The 19,297-nt window shown below is 52.2% G+C and overlaps 1 protein-coding gene across 2 annotated transcripts in view; it reads right to left on the reverse strand.

Annotated features, from left to right (window-relative positions):
• The window catches only part of RALGPS1 (Ral GEF with PH domain and SH3 binding motif 1), a 228,297-nt gene that overhangs the window by 21,997 nt on the left and 187,003 nt on the right, over positions 1-19,297 (reverse strand). For both annotated transcript variants that reach the window (XM_023743512.1, XM_023743513.1), the window contains exons 9-11: positions 12,214-12,351; positions 9,957-10,050; positions 5,609-5,676 (exon numbers count right to left, since the gene is read on the reverse strand). In XM_023743512.1, coding sequence (XP_023599280.1) covers positions 5,609-5,676; positions 9,957-10,050; positions 12,214-12,351 — 300 coding nt within the window. The remainder of the gene's footprint in view (positions 1-5,608; positions 5,677-9,956; positions 10,051-12,213; positions 12,352-19,297) is intronic.

Here is a 19,297-nt window from a genome sequence, read left to right on the forward strand (position 1 = left end):
GGACAGTAACCAGATCATCACGCCCAGGGCGGGCACAGGCTTGGATGTAATAAACCTGGCACTAACTACACCCACAGTGTGACTATCACGGCCTAACGGCGGTGCTAATGGTACTGTCCCACATGATCGAGCATCCGCCAAGTGCCAGAGACATGCCGAACGCTTGTTCGCAGGACCTCATTTAGGCCCTGGCATAACCCCGCCTCACAGGGGCTGTTGTTAGCTCCTCACTGGGATGTGGGACTGAGGTCAGAAGGGCTAAGGAGCTTCCTGGGGGAGCAGTGGAGCCTGGAGCAGTGCATCTGAGAGCCCGAAAAGTCAGGGCAGACCTGGGGGCTCCGACATCCAGGCTGGTGCAGGTCCCGGCAGAGGCAGCAGCTTGGGCAGAAGGAGCAGCACATGCAAAGACCGAAACACGAGAGATGCAGAACCCACTAGAGAAAGCTGAGAGCCAGCCTGGATGAGGAGCTGAAGGAGGGAATGTGGGGGAAGGAGGGTAGGGAGTGGAGCTGCAGGGCCACATGAGGGACCAAGAGTTTAATGAGGGGAAGATGTGGAGATTTCAGGAGGGTCAGTAAGGTGCTCAGATTTGTACCCTAGAAAGCTCACTCTGGCTGGAAGTATGTGGATGTGGTCAAGAACACAGGCTGGGAGGTGGATGTGGCAGAGAGAGCTCTAGGAGATGGGCGAGGGGGTGGGGGAGGGGCACTCGGGGTAACCCTCGTGGAGGCTGGTGTCATTCACTGAGGGAGTGGACGAGAAGTGCAGTTTGGGACCGATGTTGGGGAGATGTGTGAAGCTCAGGAGACAGACGGCAGCTGGGGACAGAGGTGCAGGCCATGCGACCCAGGAGGGGGAGCCCAGGTTGTAAGCTCAGTAAGAAGAGGGGAGGCCTGGGACAGAATGCAGGGAAACGGTGTTTGTGGGATGAGAAGACAAAGGCTGAAAGGACTTGTGTAAAGCCAGGGTCACGAGAACAACTACTTGAGAAAAGTATCACTGTAGGTGCATGAGTAAGTGACCTCTTCACTTGTAATTCTACTGGAAGGCGCAGGAGCTGGCACTCCTCTCCTGGCCAGCAGCCCTGGGGCAGCCTTGTGCAGGCAGCACCACCTTTGGGGCCAGGACACACGGCAATGTCCCCTTTTCTCTGATCAGGGTCTTTAGAGAGCAGACTGGAGGGGCCTAGTCTGCCAGCTTTGGTCAGCTGCCAGCGCCACCTGCAGACAGGCCTGGATGCCCCAGAAATGACCTCCTGTTCATCCTGGAAGCTTCTCTCAGGAGAAGAGAGAGGGATGGAGGGAAAGAGCTGCCAACCTTCTCCCGCTTCAGGGGTTGAATCAGACAACAGTGCGGGCTGTCGCTGAGATCCTGGCCCAGCGCTTTACAGCGTCTGTCCCTGAGCTCTCACAGAGGGCGGTGACCCTCCTCCTGGGCCACAGCCTCCCGCCCCTTGCTCTCCGGTGCCCGCGCCCCACATTCACAGCATCCAGGTCACTAAGGAATTGTGTTGGCAGCCTGTTGGTTGCCCATCTCTCCCACCAGACACCAACTCTGGAGGCCGGGGCTGTGTCCCAGTGCCCAGCGCAGGGCTGGAGCAAGGCCGTGTGTGCTGAATGCTGGCGCGGTGCCCACGTTGCAGAGGTGGCGGCTCTGCAGGGGATGCGGGGCTGGGACGGGGAGTCCTGCTCCCACGGGTTTCCAGCAGCATCGAGCGGCCCTGCCCAGCCAGCACTGCCGATTTCAGCAGCCTGGCAGCCCACTGCGGCCTTTGGGGGTGCTTTCCAAGTCTTGCACATCGGACATTAATGGGAGGCAGCTGTGGCAGAGGAACTACTGAGCTTGGAGTCCCAGGATTTGTGTTCCAGTCCAGCCTCTGCCCAGGGCTGAGCTGGGAGCTCAGGGTGCAGTCTCCTCACCGGAGAAGGTGAATGACAACTGCTGTGACCTGGGGCTCTCGGGTGCCACCCTGACCGTGAGCTGCACAGGGCGCACTTCCATCCAGTCTCGGGGCTTCTCTCCGCTTCGCTCCTGCGCCTGCTCAGAGCCTTCCTGGTCTCCCGGAGCCCTGCGCACGCGGACATGGGCCCCTGGGCACAGACTCCGTTTGCGTTGAAACCTTTCTCTGGCCAGGTTTCATGGTCGAGCCTGGGAGCCGGTCCCTTTTACATTCGCACACATTCTTTGTTTCTTATACATGCAGCTCTCACGGGTCCCTATTGTGAGCCAAGGTCGCCCTTCAGCTGTGGGGAGCCCCAGATGCCTTCTCCTCGGATTCAGAGGCCCTGACTCCCAGGCACAGGGAGCAAGGAATGCCGGCTGCAGCGGTGCTGCGTGGAGCTGGGCCACGGCAGGGCAGCAGGGTCGGACAGAGCGGGCCTGAGCCTGGCTCCTCTGCCTGACCTTGACACGCCAGCCTAGTAGCTGGGAGATGTCCAGAAGAGAGCAGATGTGCCCTCGCCTAGGGCTCCTCACCCACTCTGAGCCTATAAACGGAAGGAGAGAGGAGCACATGGAAAGGGAGCCCCAGCCGTCGCCCACAGGGTGATCTCTGCGTCTACTCAACCATACTGAGGCGTCTCCACAGACCACGCAGAGAGCTTGAAATCTGTGCCCAGCAGTTGGGAGACCCAGGGAACAGCCAGTGCCTCACTCAGGCCTGTGGGCCCAATGGGGCTGCAGCCAGAGGACGGTGTGGCCGCACCAGGCTAGCTGCGCTCGCAGATCCGCTGGCACAAGGAAGGTGTGGCCTCCCAGGGACCAAGGTGGCCCCTGTGAGGAGATGGCAGGGAGGTGAGGGGATCCAAGCAGCGAGGAGCTGGAGGTGGGCATGGACTCCCTGTTGGCTGCCTCTCTGTCCCTCCATCAGGACACATCAGCGCTGATGCCCTGAGCGGTAGGCGTGCACCGGGCTCTGTGCTGGGGGCTCTTCCCACACGGCCTCAGCCCTGTGAAGTGAGGCAACGTGAAGTATTCATTTCTATTCCCATTTCACCAGTAAGGAAACTGGGGCTCACAGGGATTGAGCTGACTGCCCAGGGCCCCACAGCTAAGTGCCAGAGCCAGGCGGGTCTTTACACAGCGGGCGGTGAAACAAGGAAGACCACCAGGGGTGCAAGAGCAGTCCTGAGGTCCGAGTGCAGAAGCGCAAGGCGCAGGCGCGGTTTTCCATGGCCTGGCTCCGCTGCCAAGGGCTCTTCAGAGAAAACCTGTCAGTTGGTTCGGCCACGTGGAGGCGGAGCTCACAGGATCTGGAAATGTCTTCACGGGCTCCAACGCACACACAAACATGGCTTGCCCTCTCTGAGGGTCAACATTCTTTATGCATTTTGCTCTCCAGGAAAATATTAGTTCATTTATATAAACGAAACAGTACATACGGGAGAAATTGAAAACGTGGCCCTTTTTTCTCCACGGACCAGAACTGAGGAGGTTTCTCCATTTCCTCTCTCACAATGTCTGTCTGCTTGTCGTGTGGATCTGCCAGCATGGCCACTCCCTGGGGGCAGAGTGGAGGCAGCCCTGGGCGGGGGGAGGACGGGAGGATGGGCCACTACAGAGACAGAGGGACAGCCTCAGTGGGGACCACTCCGACATTAACCAAGGCCTGAGGGACCTGAGACTAGGGCTGCTCCCAACGCCAGAGTTTGCGTCCCCTGGGCCCCTGGCAGGCAAGCTGGTGAGAGGAGGGGGCACAGCCACAAGGAGGGGTCCGGGAGCTCACACTGGCCTCCTTCTGGGACCTCGATGCCACACCTGCTCCCTCGAGGCTGCTGCTGCATGTTTCCCCCTGACAGGTCAGCTCCAGGAGGGCAGCCTGTGCCTAGCTCCTGGTGCGTGGCCCACAGCGAGTGCCTGGCCCACAGCAGGCCCGGCCTGGAAGTCTTGAGTGAAGGAACGAATGAACGCATCGGGGGGCCTCTCCTTGGCAGGTGTGGGTGCCTGCCTGCTGGAAAGAGAGCCCGGAGCAGGAGCTTAACCCCCTCCTGGGAGCCGAGGAGGCTGCGTTCCTGCCATTCCTGGGACTGTGAGAGGCACATTCCTGTCCCCGGTCTGGTCGGGCTCCTGCCACGAAGCCCAGTCTAACTGCCAGATCAGGGAAGGCCTCTTGGGAGCTGTCCCTCTGGCCCTGCCCTCACGGGACCCCTGCTGTCCTAGGGCTGCAGGCACCACCGCTGTCACCTGAGGCTGGGGGTGGGGTGGGGAGCCAGGATGGAGGAGTGAGCCTGAAGCTTTCCAGACGTCCCCCATCTTCTGGTGATCAATGAAAACCTTCACGTCCTGCTTCCAGGCTGCAGCCAGGGATTTGGAAAATTGGTGGGAAACGCCCCTGTGAGCCGGGCTCGCTCGCTGCGTGAAAACTGCTGGCATCAGCGCTCCTCCAGGGAGTGCGGAGTCAGCAGTCGGCGGCTCTGGAGCTGTTTCGAGAGCCAGGTGCCCACAGGGCCCAGCCAGGAGCTTAGAGGCCAGGGCTGAAGGGGTGAGGGCAGGCAACCTGTGTGCCGGCTCTGGTACCCTTACCTCGGGGCAGTCTGAGGGGAGGCAGCCTGGGATAAAGGAGCACAGACAGGGAAGCTGGGAGAGGCACAGAGCTGGAAGGAGCTGGAAGGAGCTGGGGGTGGGGGTGGGGGTGGGGGTGGTTTACAGGGCTGGCGGACTCTGTGAGAGGCCCACTAGTGGTTGTTTTAGGTCAGACCACACTGAGTGCCTTCCAAGTATCATTTCCATCCTGACCTCCCCACCACCCTGGGGTGGAGACTTTATTACCCTCATTTTACAGGTGAGGAAACCGAGGCCCAGAGGGTGGACTTGCTGATCCAACACTGCAGTGGCCTAGAACCCAGGCTGGTGACACCTGAGCTCAAACCAGGAGGAGGAAGCACAGGTGGCCCAGACCCCAATCTGGTCCCACCCTGGGCAGCAGTGAGATCAGCCCCAGGCACGGAGAGCCAGCTGGACACTGAGGAACAGAAACCGCCATGGTGATACCGACGGAGCACGTTCACCACAAACGAGCCCGTGTGGGCAGAGCGCTCCACAGGTGTGAGCTTGCCCAGGTGTCATAGCAACCTGCAGGGTGACTGCCACCGATGATCAGAGAGGGGAGATGGCAAAGCTGGGGCTGACTTCACAGCCTGCACCCTTCATCACTAGGGGACGCTCTGTGTGCCCCAAATATGTGGACAGACTGAGGCTCCAGGGAGGCGAGCCATCTGTGCCTGGGGGCACCAAACACCCCGGCCTCCTGTGCACCCTCCCAGGCATGACAACTCCAGGGCCGGGGCCTGACGAGAAGGGCCCTGGTGACCTGGAGAGGACCCCGTTCTCTGTCTGCCCTGTGCGTGCTCTCAGCTGGGGTTCTGATCTTGCCTCTCTTGGGGCTTTTAGGTCCCAGGCTCTTGCAGGGAGCCCCAGCCCAGAAGTGTCCCCAGGGGTTCCGTGTGATTGGGAGCTGAGCAGGTTAGTGCGAGAGGGCTGTGAGCAGGGACAGCTGCGTCTGCCAACCTGCAAACAACTGCGCCCTTTGGCTCCACAGTCAGGACCCACCTGGCAGCATATTTGGGCTTTCAGTGGGTTTGCCCTACTTGATAGGATGTGGCTACAATACCTGCAAGATCTTCCTTTGAAGAGACGAGTCTTGGAGAGCTGCTTCCTGGTTCAATTCTGAGCGACAGTCTGAAAACAAAGGTTTTTCACAGGATCAGTCAGGCTCTGGTGCATCGGAGGGGAGCTGAGCATGTGTATGTTTGCAATTGGGAGACTGGACTGCGGTTAAGGAGGCTCATGGTCATGAAACCCAGGAATACTTCAAGGTCTGCTCCAGATCACAGCGACTGCCTTCCGAGCCCCCAGCGAGTTCCCACGACCCAGCAATAATGGTTAAGGACGACACAGCAAAGAGTGGTCATGGCCCATCCTCTGCTGGCACGCATGTGCTCATTCTCTAGACAACCCTATGAGCTAGGTAGGCATGTCATCCCATCCTAAAGATGAGGAGCTGAAGAGCAGCGAGCTGAGTAGCTCCCCAAATTCATAGAGTAGCGAGTGGTGAAGCAGGGGATCTGGTCCTAAGCCGGGGTTTAACCCTCACATGGCACTTCCTCTCAGTTGCCCCCAGAGAGCCAGGAGGCAGTGGCCACCTTAGGAGGATTGGCAACTCAGTATTATTATTTTTCAAAAGCACCAACTAAGAACTGCTGGGTGAAAATGACAGAGTGAAGCCAGATGCCAGACTCCCTGTCTCCCAACAAAACCAACACACACTTAGGAACGCTTAGGAGTAACCAAACTCGTCAGATGCTGCTCCACAAGGTTAGGGGCGTGAACGGAAGCCATGACCTTCAGAAACTTGCAGCTAAGGAAGGAGAAGGAGGTGGTGAAGTCTGGCCGGGAGCTGGTCCTTACCTGTCTCTTCTCTGAATGGCCCCAGGTGCTGGGAGAAACGGTGGGGTGGGTGGAGGGCCTGGTGGATATGCTGACCTGACAGAAAGGAAGCCTCCATAGGGGGGATGAGGGTAGAATTTCACACTTGAGGGGATCCCTTTCTGGAATGGGAGACAGCCTTCAACAGGGTAAAGGAAACCCTGAAAGAGAGCCCCCATACCCAAAACAGACGGCCTGCTCCCTTCCTCACGGAGCCTGAGCCTGCGTTCCCCAGGCACCAGGAGGGACCGACTGAGAACCCCTGCCCGCAGGGGAACCAGCCAACTCACACACAAGTGCAGGGTCAGCTGTCCCTTCCCTGTCCCAGCCATGGAAGAGTGAGACGGAGCCTCAATGGGAGCAAGATGAAAAGGAATGGCCTGGCCCCTGAGCAAACATCCTCTCACAGAAAAAGGAGAAAGGAAGCGAGCAAGTTGCGCAGCCCTGGGGCAGCCCCAGGAGCACGAGGAAACCCAAGTGCTTCCATCAGCAGAATAGGTCATGCAGAACCCGGGCTGGAGAACACAAGACCTGAAAAATGAGACGATAACGCACAGGAGTGAGATGAAAAGGGGGTCGGAGACCCACGGAACAGCCAAGGACTGAATGAGGACTAAGTAGAAGCACGACCTGAGACAGCCATTAGGAAGAAGCTAACGGGTACAGAAGGCAGGCAGCACAACGCGTGGATGCCTAGAATCCCCGAGAGAAAAGCCAAGAAATGACACAGCAGGGGGCAGAGATAGAAACCAAAGAATTCCTCTGAAAGGAAGAAAGAGCACACCTTGTTCCAGGCACATTTGATACCAAACACCCTCCACTCGGAGGCATCCCCCTGGTTGAGCTTTTGAAATTCAGGGAATTCTTCACCCCCCCAGGCGGACCAGGCAAGACATTCAAGAGGAAAAAATCAGATGGGCTTGAGGCTTCTCTACAGCAACTACAAGGCAGGACAGCAAGGGAGTGGGGTCCACACGTCCTGGGGGAGATGCGAAGGAGCGCAGTCCAGCAGGTCAGAAGCAGACACGTTCAGGAAAGAAATCGGAGCGCGCCCGACTCGTGAGAACCTACTGACATCACCTACATGCGGGATGAACCTAAAATAAAACCTCCCAGGAATGGAGACGCTGTGGAGACACAGCAGGTGGCAAGAACGGAATCTGTTTAAAAACACTGAACAGTAGGAACTGTGGTTCCTGAACATGATGTGTACGTTGTAAACTTGGACTAGGCAGTGATAATAATATAACCAACAAACTGGAAGATGTGAAGCGCAGGGGAGGGGCTGGGGGGGGGGCGCCAACGTTCTCATCTTTCATTGCCGAGCGAACTGACCCTGCTCACAGTGGGAATCTAGTTAAGACAGAACTGATGGGCTCAATCCCCTTACTGTTTTCCTGACCTCTTCTGTTAATCTTAGAAGCTCTGTTAGGAAATAGTATCTCTTGTGGTGGGGAAATATTTATTTGAAGAGCAATAATTCCTTGTGTTTTATTTCAGTTCCTTTTCTCTGGTTAAATTAAAATAAAATTAAAGTCAATACTTTTAATTAAAAATAGCAAGTGTAGCATGATTCCATTTGAAGAGATTCTTGCCTTGCATCCATCCATCTATCCACCCTTCTCTATGTGTTATCTAAGCACTTTCTATGCAGAGAAAAAAATGTCCAGAATTATGCTCACTTAATGCTAATGGGAATGTGGGTTATTTTTCTTAAGTGAAATAAAAGAAACTAAAGGCTGAGAAAAACAAAGCACTGGGTGGGCCCCTTGGCACAATATCCCCAAAGCAGAGGGGGGCAGGGTATGAGAAAGGCAGTCATTGAGGTCTTAGCTCAGCGGCTGCACCCTTTGGGGTGGGAGGGAAGTCCCCAGCTGGGCTGTGGGGTGTGGGCTCCTCAAGGAGAATCACAAGCCCTGATGTCTCTGCCACTCAGAGCTGGGGACAGGACCCCTGCCTGGGAAGGGACTCCCTCAGTGTCGGGCCCGGGGGCCAGAAAGCAGCTTCCGCCCTGGTTGTCACTGCGACAACAACAGAGAGAGCCCCTATGAAGTCCGGGCTGAGTGGGGGGGGGGGGGTCAGCATTCAGTGCTGGGGTGCTCAGAGTCCTCAGGAAGGAACGGAGCGATTACTCACAACCTGCGGCTTGCCCAAGGATTCTCACGCAGCCAGGAGCATTGACAGGTCCTTTTTCTCCTTAAGGGATCTTAGCGTGAATGAAAAGCTACTGTCTCTTTCATTGTGCTACTGGCACAGGAATAGAAAATATTCCCCAGAACCTACGTGGGAATAATTTCACACTCTGGACTACATTTTTAAGCACAGCAAATGCTTTTAAGTAAAATGAGCTCAATTTGTGGCAAATATAACTTTAATGATAATCTCTGGCTTTCATCTATTTTTGTTACTATTATGTAATAGATCAACATTTCATATTATATTCTATTTTAACAAGGTATTATACAATAACAATTAAAGATATTATGTCTTGTTCCCAAGGTTAAACCAATCATCAGAACCACCTACGGCGTTTTGAAAAAACACAAATGTTCAGGCCCCGCCCCAGCATCTAGATGGGTAGAAGCCTCCCCAGGTGACTGACTCACAGCCGGGCTGGTCCGCAGCTGCAGAGCTGGTAGACGTGCAGCTGTATGAACAGTCATTCCTGAGGTCCTGGGAGTGAATCATGGGAGACGTGGGGGTGTCTCTAGTGACCACTGTTCTCTACAGTTTTCAGGGACTTAGATGAACAGTAATCAAGCTGATCCCAAAGTGGAAGAGATTAAAAAATATATATTAGCTAACAGGACCCAAAGGAATCATGGTATACCAGAGTAAGATGAGATTAAAAGAACAGATATAAAGTTGACAGAGGGTAAATGATGGATTACAAGATGGTGAGACTTGCCTTGATATATCAGATCCCATGGAAATGTACTGAGGCTCCTGGTTGACCTCCAGCTCAAAATGAGCCAAGAGGATGTCCAATCAGAATGGCAAAGATGATACAAAAAATCCTCCATCTCCCTCTAAATACATAGAAATGCCGGATAAATTCTCAGGTGCCACAAGAAAGAGCCGAAAGCCAGAGCAGTGTGAGTGGAAGATGAGGCCAAAGGGCCCACAGGGATCCTTGTGGGAACTAAGACTACTCCGTAGGGATACATGGGATGGAGATGGGCCTCTGCCGGTGCCAGTCAGCGAGTATCCGACAGAGAGCTGGGCCCAGGGAGCTGTCCCGTCCAGGAAACAGACTCTTGGGGAACTCCGTTTGCCAGCCTGGAGAGATGGCTAGAAGGCTGCCCTCCCCCAGCCCTGAGTCACCCGTGAGACCTGGAGCACCACACCTCACAGAGCCGTGGAATCCACGTTCACAGCACCCAGGTGATTTGAGAGAGCCAAGCTGAGAAGTTCACAAAACATCTTCCTCAGACCTATGCGGCAGACAGCGCCACCACAGGCTCGATGGGGTCAGAGGTCACATTCTGTGTACCTGCATTGTGCAGGGGCCAGGAACGAGAGTGGGCACTCACTTGTAGTTGTCGTCTTCCACAAACTTCTGGAGTTCTTCGATGTAGCGCACGGACTTCAGGTACTTCTGCACGTGGGGCAGGGTTGTGAGGTGATCTGCAAAAGGTGGACAAAACCAGAGGCCTCAGTCTTTCCCCATCTCCAGGTCCCGCATGAGAATGTGGGCCTCGCTGATCTTGGCACTAGATGCTCCTTGGGTATTGGGACATATGTTCAGTCTTTCTAGAGTTGCTGATGGGCACTGGGTACAGGGGGGTCATCAGGCCTGGTTTCTGCCCTCGAGGAGTGCCCCCATATGGCTGGGCCATAGACACCTCACCCTGAGGCACCACAGGTCTTTGGCCGGGAAAGATGGGTCTTTGGGGGAAGTTGGTCTCCAGAACTGATCAGGCCAGGTGTCTGTGCCCTAAAACAGGTTCCATTGGGCAATATGCAAGCCTCCCATGCCTTCCGCCCCTGTTTGACAAGAAGCAAGAATGACTGAAAAGCTCTCATCCAGCTGGTGTGAGGGTTTTTCAGACCCTGGCACAGTGGGAGAGTCTGCCCCTTGGGCTGCAGCCGCTGGGGAGACGGATGGGCTTTGAGCGCCTGCTCTGTGCCAGGCTCTGTACCAGGAGATTCCCAGGAGTCATCTGCTTTAACCTTCACACCTGCCTCACTTGGGAGACATAATATGTCCACAGAGGAAGAGGCCATGGCGACTTGCAAAGCTCAGGTCCCTGAGAAGTGGCAGAGCTGGGTTTTGATCCCAGGTAACCTGCTACACTTCACTGTCTATTTCCTGGAGTGACTGACATCGGCTGCTCTAGGCAGACCTTCAGTCACTGAGGGGCCCAAGCCCTCCAAGATCCTCTACGCCAACTCACCCCACCCACAAGGTGGGACAGAACAAGCTAGGGGACAGGTGGAGGTGGTGCAGAACAGCAGAAAGAGGCGGGAAGGGCCCGGGCTTTCCGGGAGGTGCGTCAGGCAATGTAAGGAGCACTTGCCCCTCACTGTGAGATTCTGAACAGGTCGTTTTGTTTCTCTAGAGCAGTGGTTCTCAACCTTCCTAATGCCGCGGCCCTTCAGTACAGTTCCTCATGTTGTGGTGACCCTCAACCATAAAATTATTTTCGTTGCTACTTCATAACTGTAATGTTGCTACTGTTATGAATCATCATGTAAATATCTGATATGCAGGATGTATTTTTCATTGTTACAAATTGAACACAATTAAAGCATAGTGATTAATCACAAAAAAAATATGTAATTATATATGTGTTTTCCGATGGTCTTAGGTGACCCCTGTGAAAGGGTCATTTGACCCCCAAAGGGGTCGCGACCCACAGGTTGAGAACCGCTGCTCTAGAGCCTCAGTGTCCTCATTTCTGCAATGGGATGGCACTTGCTTCCCGAAGCTGATGGCGGGGAAGATGCAGGTGCAGGTAGCGGCACTAAGTGAACGTTTGCTGAGAGCCAATGAAATGTCGGGGTGTGCTCAGGGCTCCGCACACATCATGTCCCCATGTTTACTGATGAGAAAACCTTAGACTCAGAGATGAGAAAGTGACTTTTCAAGAGGCAGAGCCAAGATCTGAACCCTAGTCTGTCTGACCCCAAAGCCATCTCTAATTGCTCTGCTGGCCAGCGGGACAGTGAGTGTCCATGTACCAGGTACCTGTCAGTGGAAAGGGCCTCAGCGGTGAGGACTGCACAGGGAACTCAGTCTCCTCACTGTTCCTCTGGTCAGAGGACAGCTGGTCTGGAAGTGCTGACACCACACCCTACCCCTTGTTGGGGGGCTTATGAGCAGGCTGTTTGCTTCAGTGAGCCCACTAGCAGGAAGCCCACCCTGGCTTCCCAGGGGGCCTTCCCAAGCGGAGACTGCTGGAGGTTTGCTCACGCCCTGTGTTCTGGAGATAACATCTTGTTTGCACAGTCTTTGAAGATCAAATAAGTGTCTAAGTCCGGCTGGTATTACTCAGTGATTGAGTGTCAACCTGTGAACCAGGAGGTCACCGTTAGATTCCCAGTCAGGGCATATGCTCAGATTGTGGGCTCGATCCCCAGTAGGGGGCGTGCAGGAGGCAGCCAATCAATGAATCTCTCTCATCATTGATATTTCTCTTTCTCCCTTCCTTTCTGAAATCAATAAAATATATTTGTTTAAAAATCTAGCACGTTTGGTGCTCAAGGAAGAGCTTTCTCGCTGATAAGGTGCCGGACTCAAATTTCAGTGATGTGACATTTCACACTCCAACAATCAGCGGTACTAACCGTAGCTGCAGGAGACTTGTAAATCTGCGATTATTCGGAGAATATTGTTCATCTGATTGGATCTTTGTTCGTTTTCCATGATGCTGCCTGAGGCAGGATATGCAGAATCAATGTAGATTAAATCCAGAAGATAGATCCCTAAAAAAAAAAAATACAAAAAGTCAGAAGATAGATCCCTAAAAGTAAAGAAGATATATAATGATGGTAAGTGTTCACCATTAATTAGACAAAAATAGCACAAAACAGCACTGCTCTGCTAGAGGATATAAAGGGCGACTTAGGGAAAACTGAGATCCTCTTTGGACTTAATTCCAATCCCGACTACTAATTTTTCACATAGACCGTTCAACTGTAAATCAAGCATCGAGTGACAACCAAAGTGAACGCTGGCGAGATTTCAGCATTTCTGGTTCATACACTCTCCAGCAACAAGGATTTTTTTTTTCTTGTAACCCAAGTGGAAAATAACAGGACATAAAAGAGATGAATGAATACTTGTGTTTTTCACCAACCGATGAAGTTTAATAGGTCTAAGGTATTCTATCCAGGAGAACACCATTTGGATTGAATTCAGTTTTTATTTATTCACTTAGCTGCATGTCTAGGTGTCTATCTGTACACCCCCCCCCCCCCGAAAATCACAAATTAACTAAGGGATAAAAGAAGAAATAAAAGAAAGCAACCGTCATTGGTAAAACACACACACACACACACACACACACACACACACACACAAACTAAGGCTAGATAGAGAATTCTCCTGAGGGTGCTTAATAAGAAAATAACATGTGATATAAAACAGGCCAGTGTTGGGCCTCGGCATCACCCAGGGGGAATCTGGAACAGGCCACCTGGGCGGGCCGGGAGAGGAGGACTGGCAGTGCAGCGTGATGCACTGCACAGCTCTCAGCTGACTGGCTGGCCATTGGGCCGCGCTTCAGGCTCTCTGGGGACGTGCACGGAGAGTGGGTGGCCAGCAGCCCTTTAGAAGTCCTGCCACTCTACCCATGATATTTGTGGGGTTGAGCAGGAGTAGCGATGGAAAGCAGAATTCAAGGCAGGAAACACTGAACAAGGCAAAGAGGCATCATTGATATTAATGAAAAGCACCGCTGCTGGAGAAGATCTAATGATTACAAATTTCTATGCACAAAGCGACATTGCATCAAAATATACAAAGCAAAAAACTGCCAGAAATAAACAGTGAATTCAACAAAGACATAACCATGCAGGGAGCCTTTGGCATGTCTCTTCCAGAATTTGTGTGTATGCACAAAAATATACACATACAAGACAGACATATACAGATATATTACACATACAGACATACATATACAGATATATAATACATATAAATATAGTATTTGAGTAACAAAATTAACAAGTTTGGTGAATATAAATGAAAATAGAATTCTTTTCAAATACCCATGGAATATTTACAAAAATGGATTATATACTAGACTGTAAAGGAAAGTTTAATAGGCTTAAAAAAGTAAACGTCATATTTATCCACATTCTTTGACCTTATATTACATGGAAGATTTAACAATAAATATAGAAAAAAGGCTAACCATTTGGGAAACACACACATATACACACAAGCAACTTTCAGGCCAAAGAAAAAACAAATAATCTAAAATAAAAAGTCTATTTAAAGAAAATGACAATAAGAACACTGCATGTCAAAATTTATAGGATCAGACCAAAGTGATAATCAGAGGAAAATTTATAGCCTTAAAAGTTTACTGTTAAACGACTAAGAATTATTACAAATGTAATTAATCAGGTACGTAAAAGTTTTGTATGGACAAACGAGCACTGTACTGACACACATTCATTGTGTTTATTCCTACAGCAACCCATTTTACAGAGGAGGGAAGGAAAAGCAGAAGGACATGTAACCAGCTCCAGTCACACCGCCGGTAATGATGGCGATGGGAGGTGAACGCAAGCCGCCCCTCCAGAGTAACTCCTGCCACCGCAGTGGACTGCGGCTGCTGGATTCCATGAGTCAGTCAGTCACTCATCTGCTTTTAAAATAGCTACTCATTGTGACGGGAAACCGTTAAATCACAGAAACAGATGCTGGTACTCCTCCTAGGAACCATTTCCACTTCCTTTCTAATGGCATCATGTTTCCAAAATTTTAATAATTAGAAATAATTTCCCCTGTATAGAAGCTCCAAGTTCAGTAGGTTGGAATCCACAGATGTATTCTTCCCCTTGCCCTGTTCCCTCTCTCCTCTTAACAGTGTAACTCATTGCCTCCCCGAGGCTTCAGCAGTGGCAGTCCTGAAAATCCCCTCGCTGCTTAAGCACCGCAGAAAGCCTCCTCTGTGCTGAGCAGGAGGTAACGGATACGGGGCATGAGGCGGCTTCGTTCCAGATGAGAACTGGGTGTGGACGTGAACCCAGCTGCCTCTGAGCGGCAGCGTGAACGATCTCTCAGGAGCAGACACCGAGGAGCAGGACAGGGGGAAGGGAGAGACTGATGTTTCCCAGGGATTTACCATCAGATGGAAATGTATCTTCCTTCAACTTCATGTGATCCTCCCATCAACCCCATGAGGGCTAAGGAGAAAACGAGAGCTGAGAGAAGTAAGAAACCTCCTGAGCCGCCCAGGAGCCTGCAGGATTTGAGCCCAGGTCTGTTTGGCTCCAGCACCTGCGTTCCCACCCACTTACTGGCCATCAGAAACGCACGGGGAATCGCCTTTCCTCCAAAAACACCAGCGTGGAGGCCTTGCCCTACTCCGCCCTGTGAGGATGGGTGCTGGCCGCCTGCTTCCTCTCAGGTCCCTGGCTCTGCAGACAGAGGCCAGGAAGAGCTTGCCTTCGAAGGGGCCAGCACACCTTTCCCACTGCCCAGCCCCTGCTTGCACCCTGTTGGCACGGAGAGCTCTCTACTTAATAAGAGAAAATTCTACTGTTGGAGTGTTCATCACCCACCTCTACAAAATGTGCAGCCTCCAGCACCTGTCCACTCCCCAGGTGCAGAGAGTACAGGCCACGGCCAGGACCTGGTGAGGACTCAGGGGACCTCCCAAAGGAGGCCTCCTGGCCCCGGTGACCTGGAGAGACCTCGATCCACTGCAATGCCTGGAAAGAACCTCCATATAAAGTCTTTTACTCCCATAACAAGAACTCCACAAGCAGCAAATCTCCCACAGTTAATACTGCACAAATCCAGGGAAGTCTTTTCAGTATTATTAGCCCATAACTGGAAATATTTAAAAGCCTAAATCATAACGAAGTCATAAAAATAGCCACCTCCCACTTGTCCTGTGCCAGTGCTGTGCTAAGCCCGGTGCACAGCTCGCTCGCACGCACCACAACTGTAATTCTATACTTATTTGTACCATTCATGTATTTAATATCTGGTTCCCCATCAGCCTTAAAGGCCCCCCCTCCCCCAATTAGGAAGGGTGTCTTGCTCCACAAACTCAATCCCTGCAGCTGGAACAGAGCACACAGGAGCTGCTTAGTAAACATTAGTTGAAAAAAAGAAAAGCATGAATGAAGCCACATTTTATTGAATCCATACAATAACCTTGTGAAGTACCCTCATTACTACCCTCATTTTGTAGCCGTTCTTCACTTAGAGTGAGGTGAAGATAATAATAAAACGAGCAGATAACTGACTCCTAACAACACCACTACTGTCTGGGAGGTTTTAGGTCTACTTCACAGAGAGAGAAACTGAAGCTGAGAGTCGCTTTGCTTATCTGAGGCCACACAGCTGGGAAGTGACAGAGGCAGGGTTCCTACACAGGTCTGTCCAGGCTGCCATACTGTTAGTCCTTTCTTCAGCGCAGCCAGTCCTCCGGGGCCTGGCAGCTGGTAAGGCAAGCTGGACCCAGAGGTTTCCAGGCTAAGGCCCTCCCTGCCTGCTTTCTCCTTTGGAGTCAACACTCTCCAAGAAGGCTCATGACTGTACTGTGGCCACCTCCCCTCCTACATCGTCCACTTCCTCCCGCTGTCTCCCTGGCACCCATCATGGTGTATCTGTCCAGGTCCCATCGTCAGTGGGCCCACCCAGGACTGGGGGCCCTGCCAACTCTGCCACGTGATGGGCAGCTGTGGTATGAGTGGGAGAGAGTGGGGCTTGGAACAAGGAGATTTGGAAGCCTGGTTCTGCCATGCTGGGTGGCCTCAGGCAAGCCTTTTTACCTCCCAGGGCCTCAGTTTCCTTGATTGTGCCTGGGAATAATGACGGTGGTCGTGAGGAGTCTGCTGGCCTGGGGCCTGAACCACTGAGATGCTCAAGAAGCTGAGCGGAGCTAACCTCGAGCCTGGCTCCGTGGCGAGGCCCCATGGGAGGGATGCACCAGCTGCATTTGCCATAACCAAGGATGGCGCCCAGATGCTGAGCACATGGTGGCCACCCACCTCAGACAGGCCAGTGCTAGGAGCTTCCATCTGGGTTGGGATGGCTCAGCTGGGCCGTTTCAGCTCCTTTCCTATTTCTACAGTTACTACAGCAGATGACACTGTGTTACTGGCCTTGTTAAGATGGACAGTAATTGGACCAGCCACTGGCCCTGGCTGCCATAGGGCTGAGCGGTGCCAGGGACTGGAGCTGGACTGGGAGGTACAGATGCATTGGAGGAAACAACCATTGTAGTAACAGCCACTCTGAGTGGAAGGCGGTCCTTGCTTGTAGCACAGCATCTAGATTCTCTCGTGTCCCTACTTCTCAGACCAGGAAATGAGAGCCTAGAGGGGAAGGTGACTTGTCCAGGATCACACAGCTTGTAAGGGGGGTCAGGATTTGAACTCAGGCCTGTCTGACTCCAAAGATCTGGGAAGAGCAATGCTGAGCGCGGGGGCTGGGAGTCACTGGCTGGCACAGAAACAAGGTCCCAGCCACAGAGGTGGGGTTTGAGGACCCCTGCCGTGGCCTGCTTTCCCCAGGGATGCTGCTGGCAGCCAGCTTCTGCCCGTGCTGCCCGCCTGCAGGCCGGACCTCCTCTGAGATGGACAGCTACCCACACATGCTTCTGCTCTGCTCCCTCCTTCCACGTCCCACCAGGCTGGTGTCACTGCTGTGGCTGCAACAGAAGTGCCGTCAGACTGCCATGGTGGGCAGCGCTGGGCATGTGCCAAACCCTCTTCCTGACAGGCAGTCCAGGCCCCCCACCAGGGTTTGTCCACAAGGCGCTCCGACCCCACGCGGGAGAGCCAGGCTGACAAAGGAGGTCTCTCCTGAACAGACACCTTCTCTGAAGCCGCGGACACCCTGCTCCATGGAGCAGAGCCCACTAGAGGCTGGGCGCCCCGCCTGCCAGGGCCAGCGCCCGGGGCTGGCACCGGGCGTCGCCACAAGCCCAGAACTCACTGCTCTCTTGTTTCGCCCACCGCCACCCGTCTCACTGCCATCCCGACTCTGGTTTTGGTTTTTCGCACACAGCTATCTATTTAATAAGGAGAATTCTGCTGTGCTGAGGGAAAAATCCCTTCACGGCATAAAACATGCCACATTTCCATCGTATGCTTTCCATTCTCTCTCTCAAAGTTTGAGATAAAAGACTTTTTTCCATGTTTTCCTGTTCTGCCTTGAAAAGATCACTTTCAAACTTCAAAAGTGAGGAGTGCTGGCCCCCAGAACTATGCTTGTGTGGTTTGAGCACATAAACTGTCCTGACAAATTCCAAATGAAGTAACGGAGAAGCAGCTCATTCGGGTTTCTTTTTCTTTTTCTTTTTTTAAAAGAGAGCACAAAGCAATCCCACCCACTGCAGGAGGAGGTCTCGGCAGGCGGTGCAAGCTCCCTGTCACGATGCAGAAGACTGTATTAATTAGTGCCTGCTAATTAACATCCACCATGCAAAATATGAACTGCAGAAAAAACCCTTGTTTAAAGAATATTCCATATATGAAAAGGGCTGAAGCTTACCGACACCACGACACATGTTTCCCAGGTCTGCAGAACGGGGGCGGGCCCGGCAGTCACATGTCGGGTGGTCAGAGACCATGTTTCTTGGACAAGCACGTGGACTCACTTCCTTCATGGTGTGGAGGCTCGTGAATCACAAAGGCACGTGGGCAAAGTCCCGCAGCAGGCAGCCTGCCCAGAATCTAGGGCCTGGGGGAGTCGAATCTCCTCCTGGCTCCCAAGATGCAATGAGGACACAGCCACAGATCCCCTCATGCCATGGGGATTACCTGGTCATCTACAGGTGCAATGGGGTACTGTTCTCCTAGAGAGCTCTGGGGTCATACAGCACGTGCTGGCATTTTGACCAACAGGAAGAAGGGGCATGAGAAGGCAGCATTAACCTGGTCATTATTATTCGGCTTGCTTTGTGCTGAACACTGTGCTAAGTACTATCTCATTTAATCCTTCAAAACTCTGTTGACCGTTGAGAAGAAACCGGTACTTTTGTCTGCTTAACACCCACTCCCACTTCTTTTGGAAACAGCCCTCGCTTTTCCTTTGGGAAAATCGTACCTCCCACACTCATAATCCATGTGGTTTTGGTAGATCTAGAGTAATTCCACTTCCTCTGCTGCCCCAGAGGTAAAAAACAAATTAAAATAATGAACCATCTGGGAAGGAAAAAAGACTCCAAATAATTCAGAGATGAAAGAAGAAATTAAAGTTAAAATAACAAACTACATAGAAGATGCACTCAAACCCACATGACTACTCAAATGCTTACATTAATAATTAAGAAAAATAAATGAACTTGGTGTTCATTATAGAGAACTAGAAAAAAACAAAGAAAAAAAGTAAAAGAAAACAACTGAAATATAAAAGCAGAAATAATGAATTAAAAAAGTATGTCTCAGAGAGTGATAAATAAAACTGGGAGTTGGTTCTTTGAAAAGACAATAAAGTAGACAATTCCTTTGGTATTTATGATGGAGAAAAAAAGAAAGAAAACTCAGATGTACAATGTTAGGGACGAGAGAGAGAGAGAATATGATCCCAAATACGGAGGACGTGTGGACATGATGGTATGTGTAATTTTCATGCCAATGTATTTGAAAATCTAGTTGATATGGGTGCTTACTAAGGATATTTTCTCAAAATTGTCTCAAGAAGAGGCAAAACCTTCAAGTTACTAATAAAGAGAAAAAT

The sequence above is a fragment of the Myotis lucifugus genome, unplaced genomic scaffold (genome assembly GCF_000147115.1).
Source record: "Myotis lucifugus unplaced genomic scaffold, Myoluc2.0 scaffold_397, whole genome shotgun sequence".
In the NCBI taxonomy this organism is placed as follows: Eukaryota; Metazoa; Chordata; class Mammalia; order Chiroptera; family Vespertilionidae; genus Myotis; species Myotis lucifugus.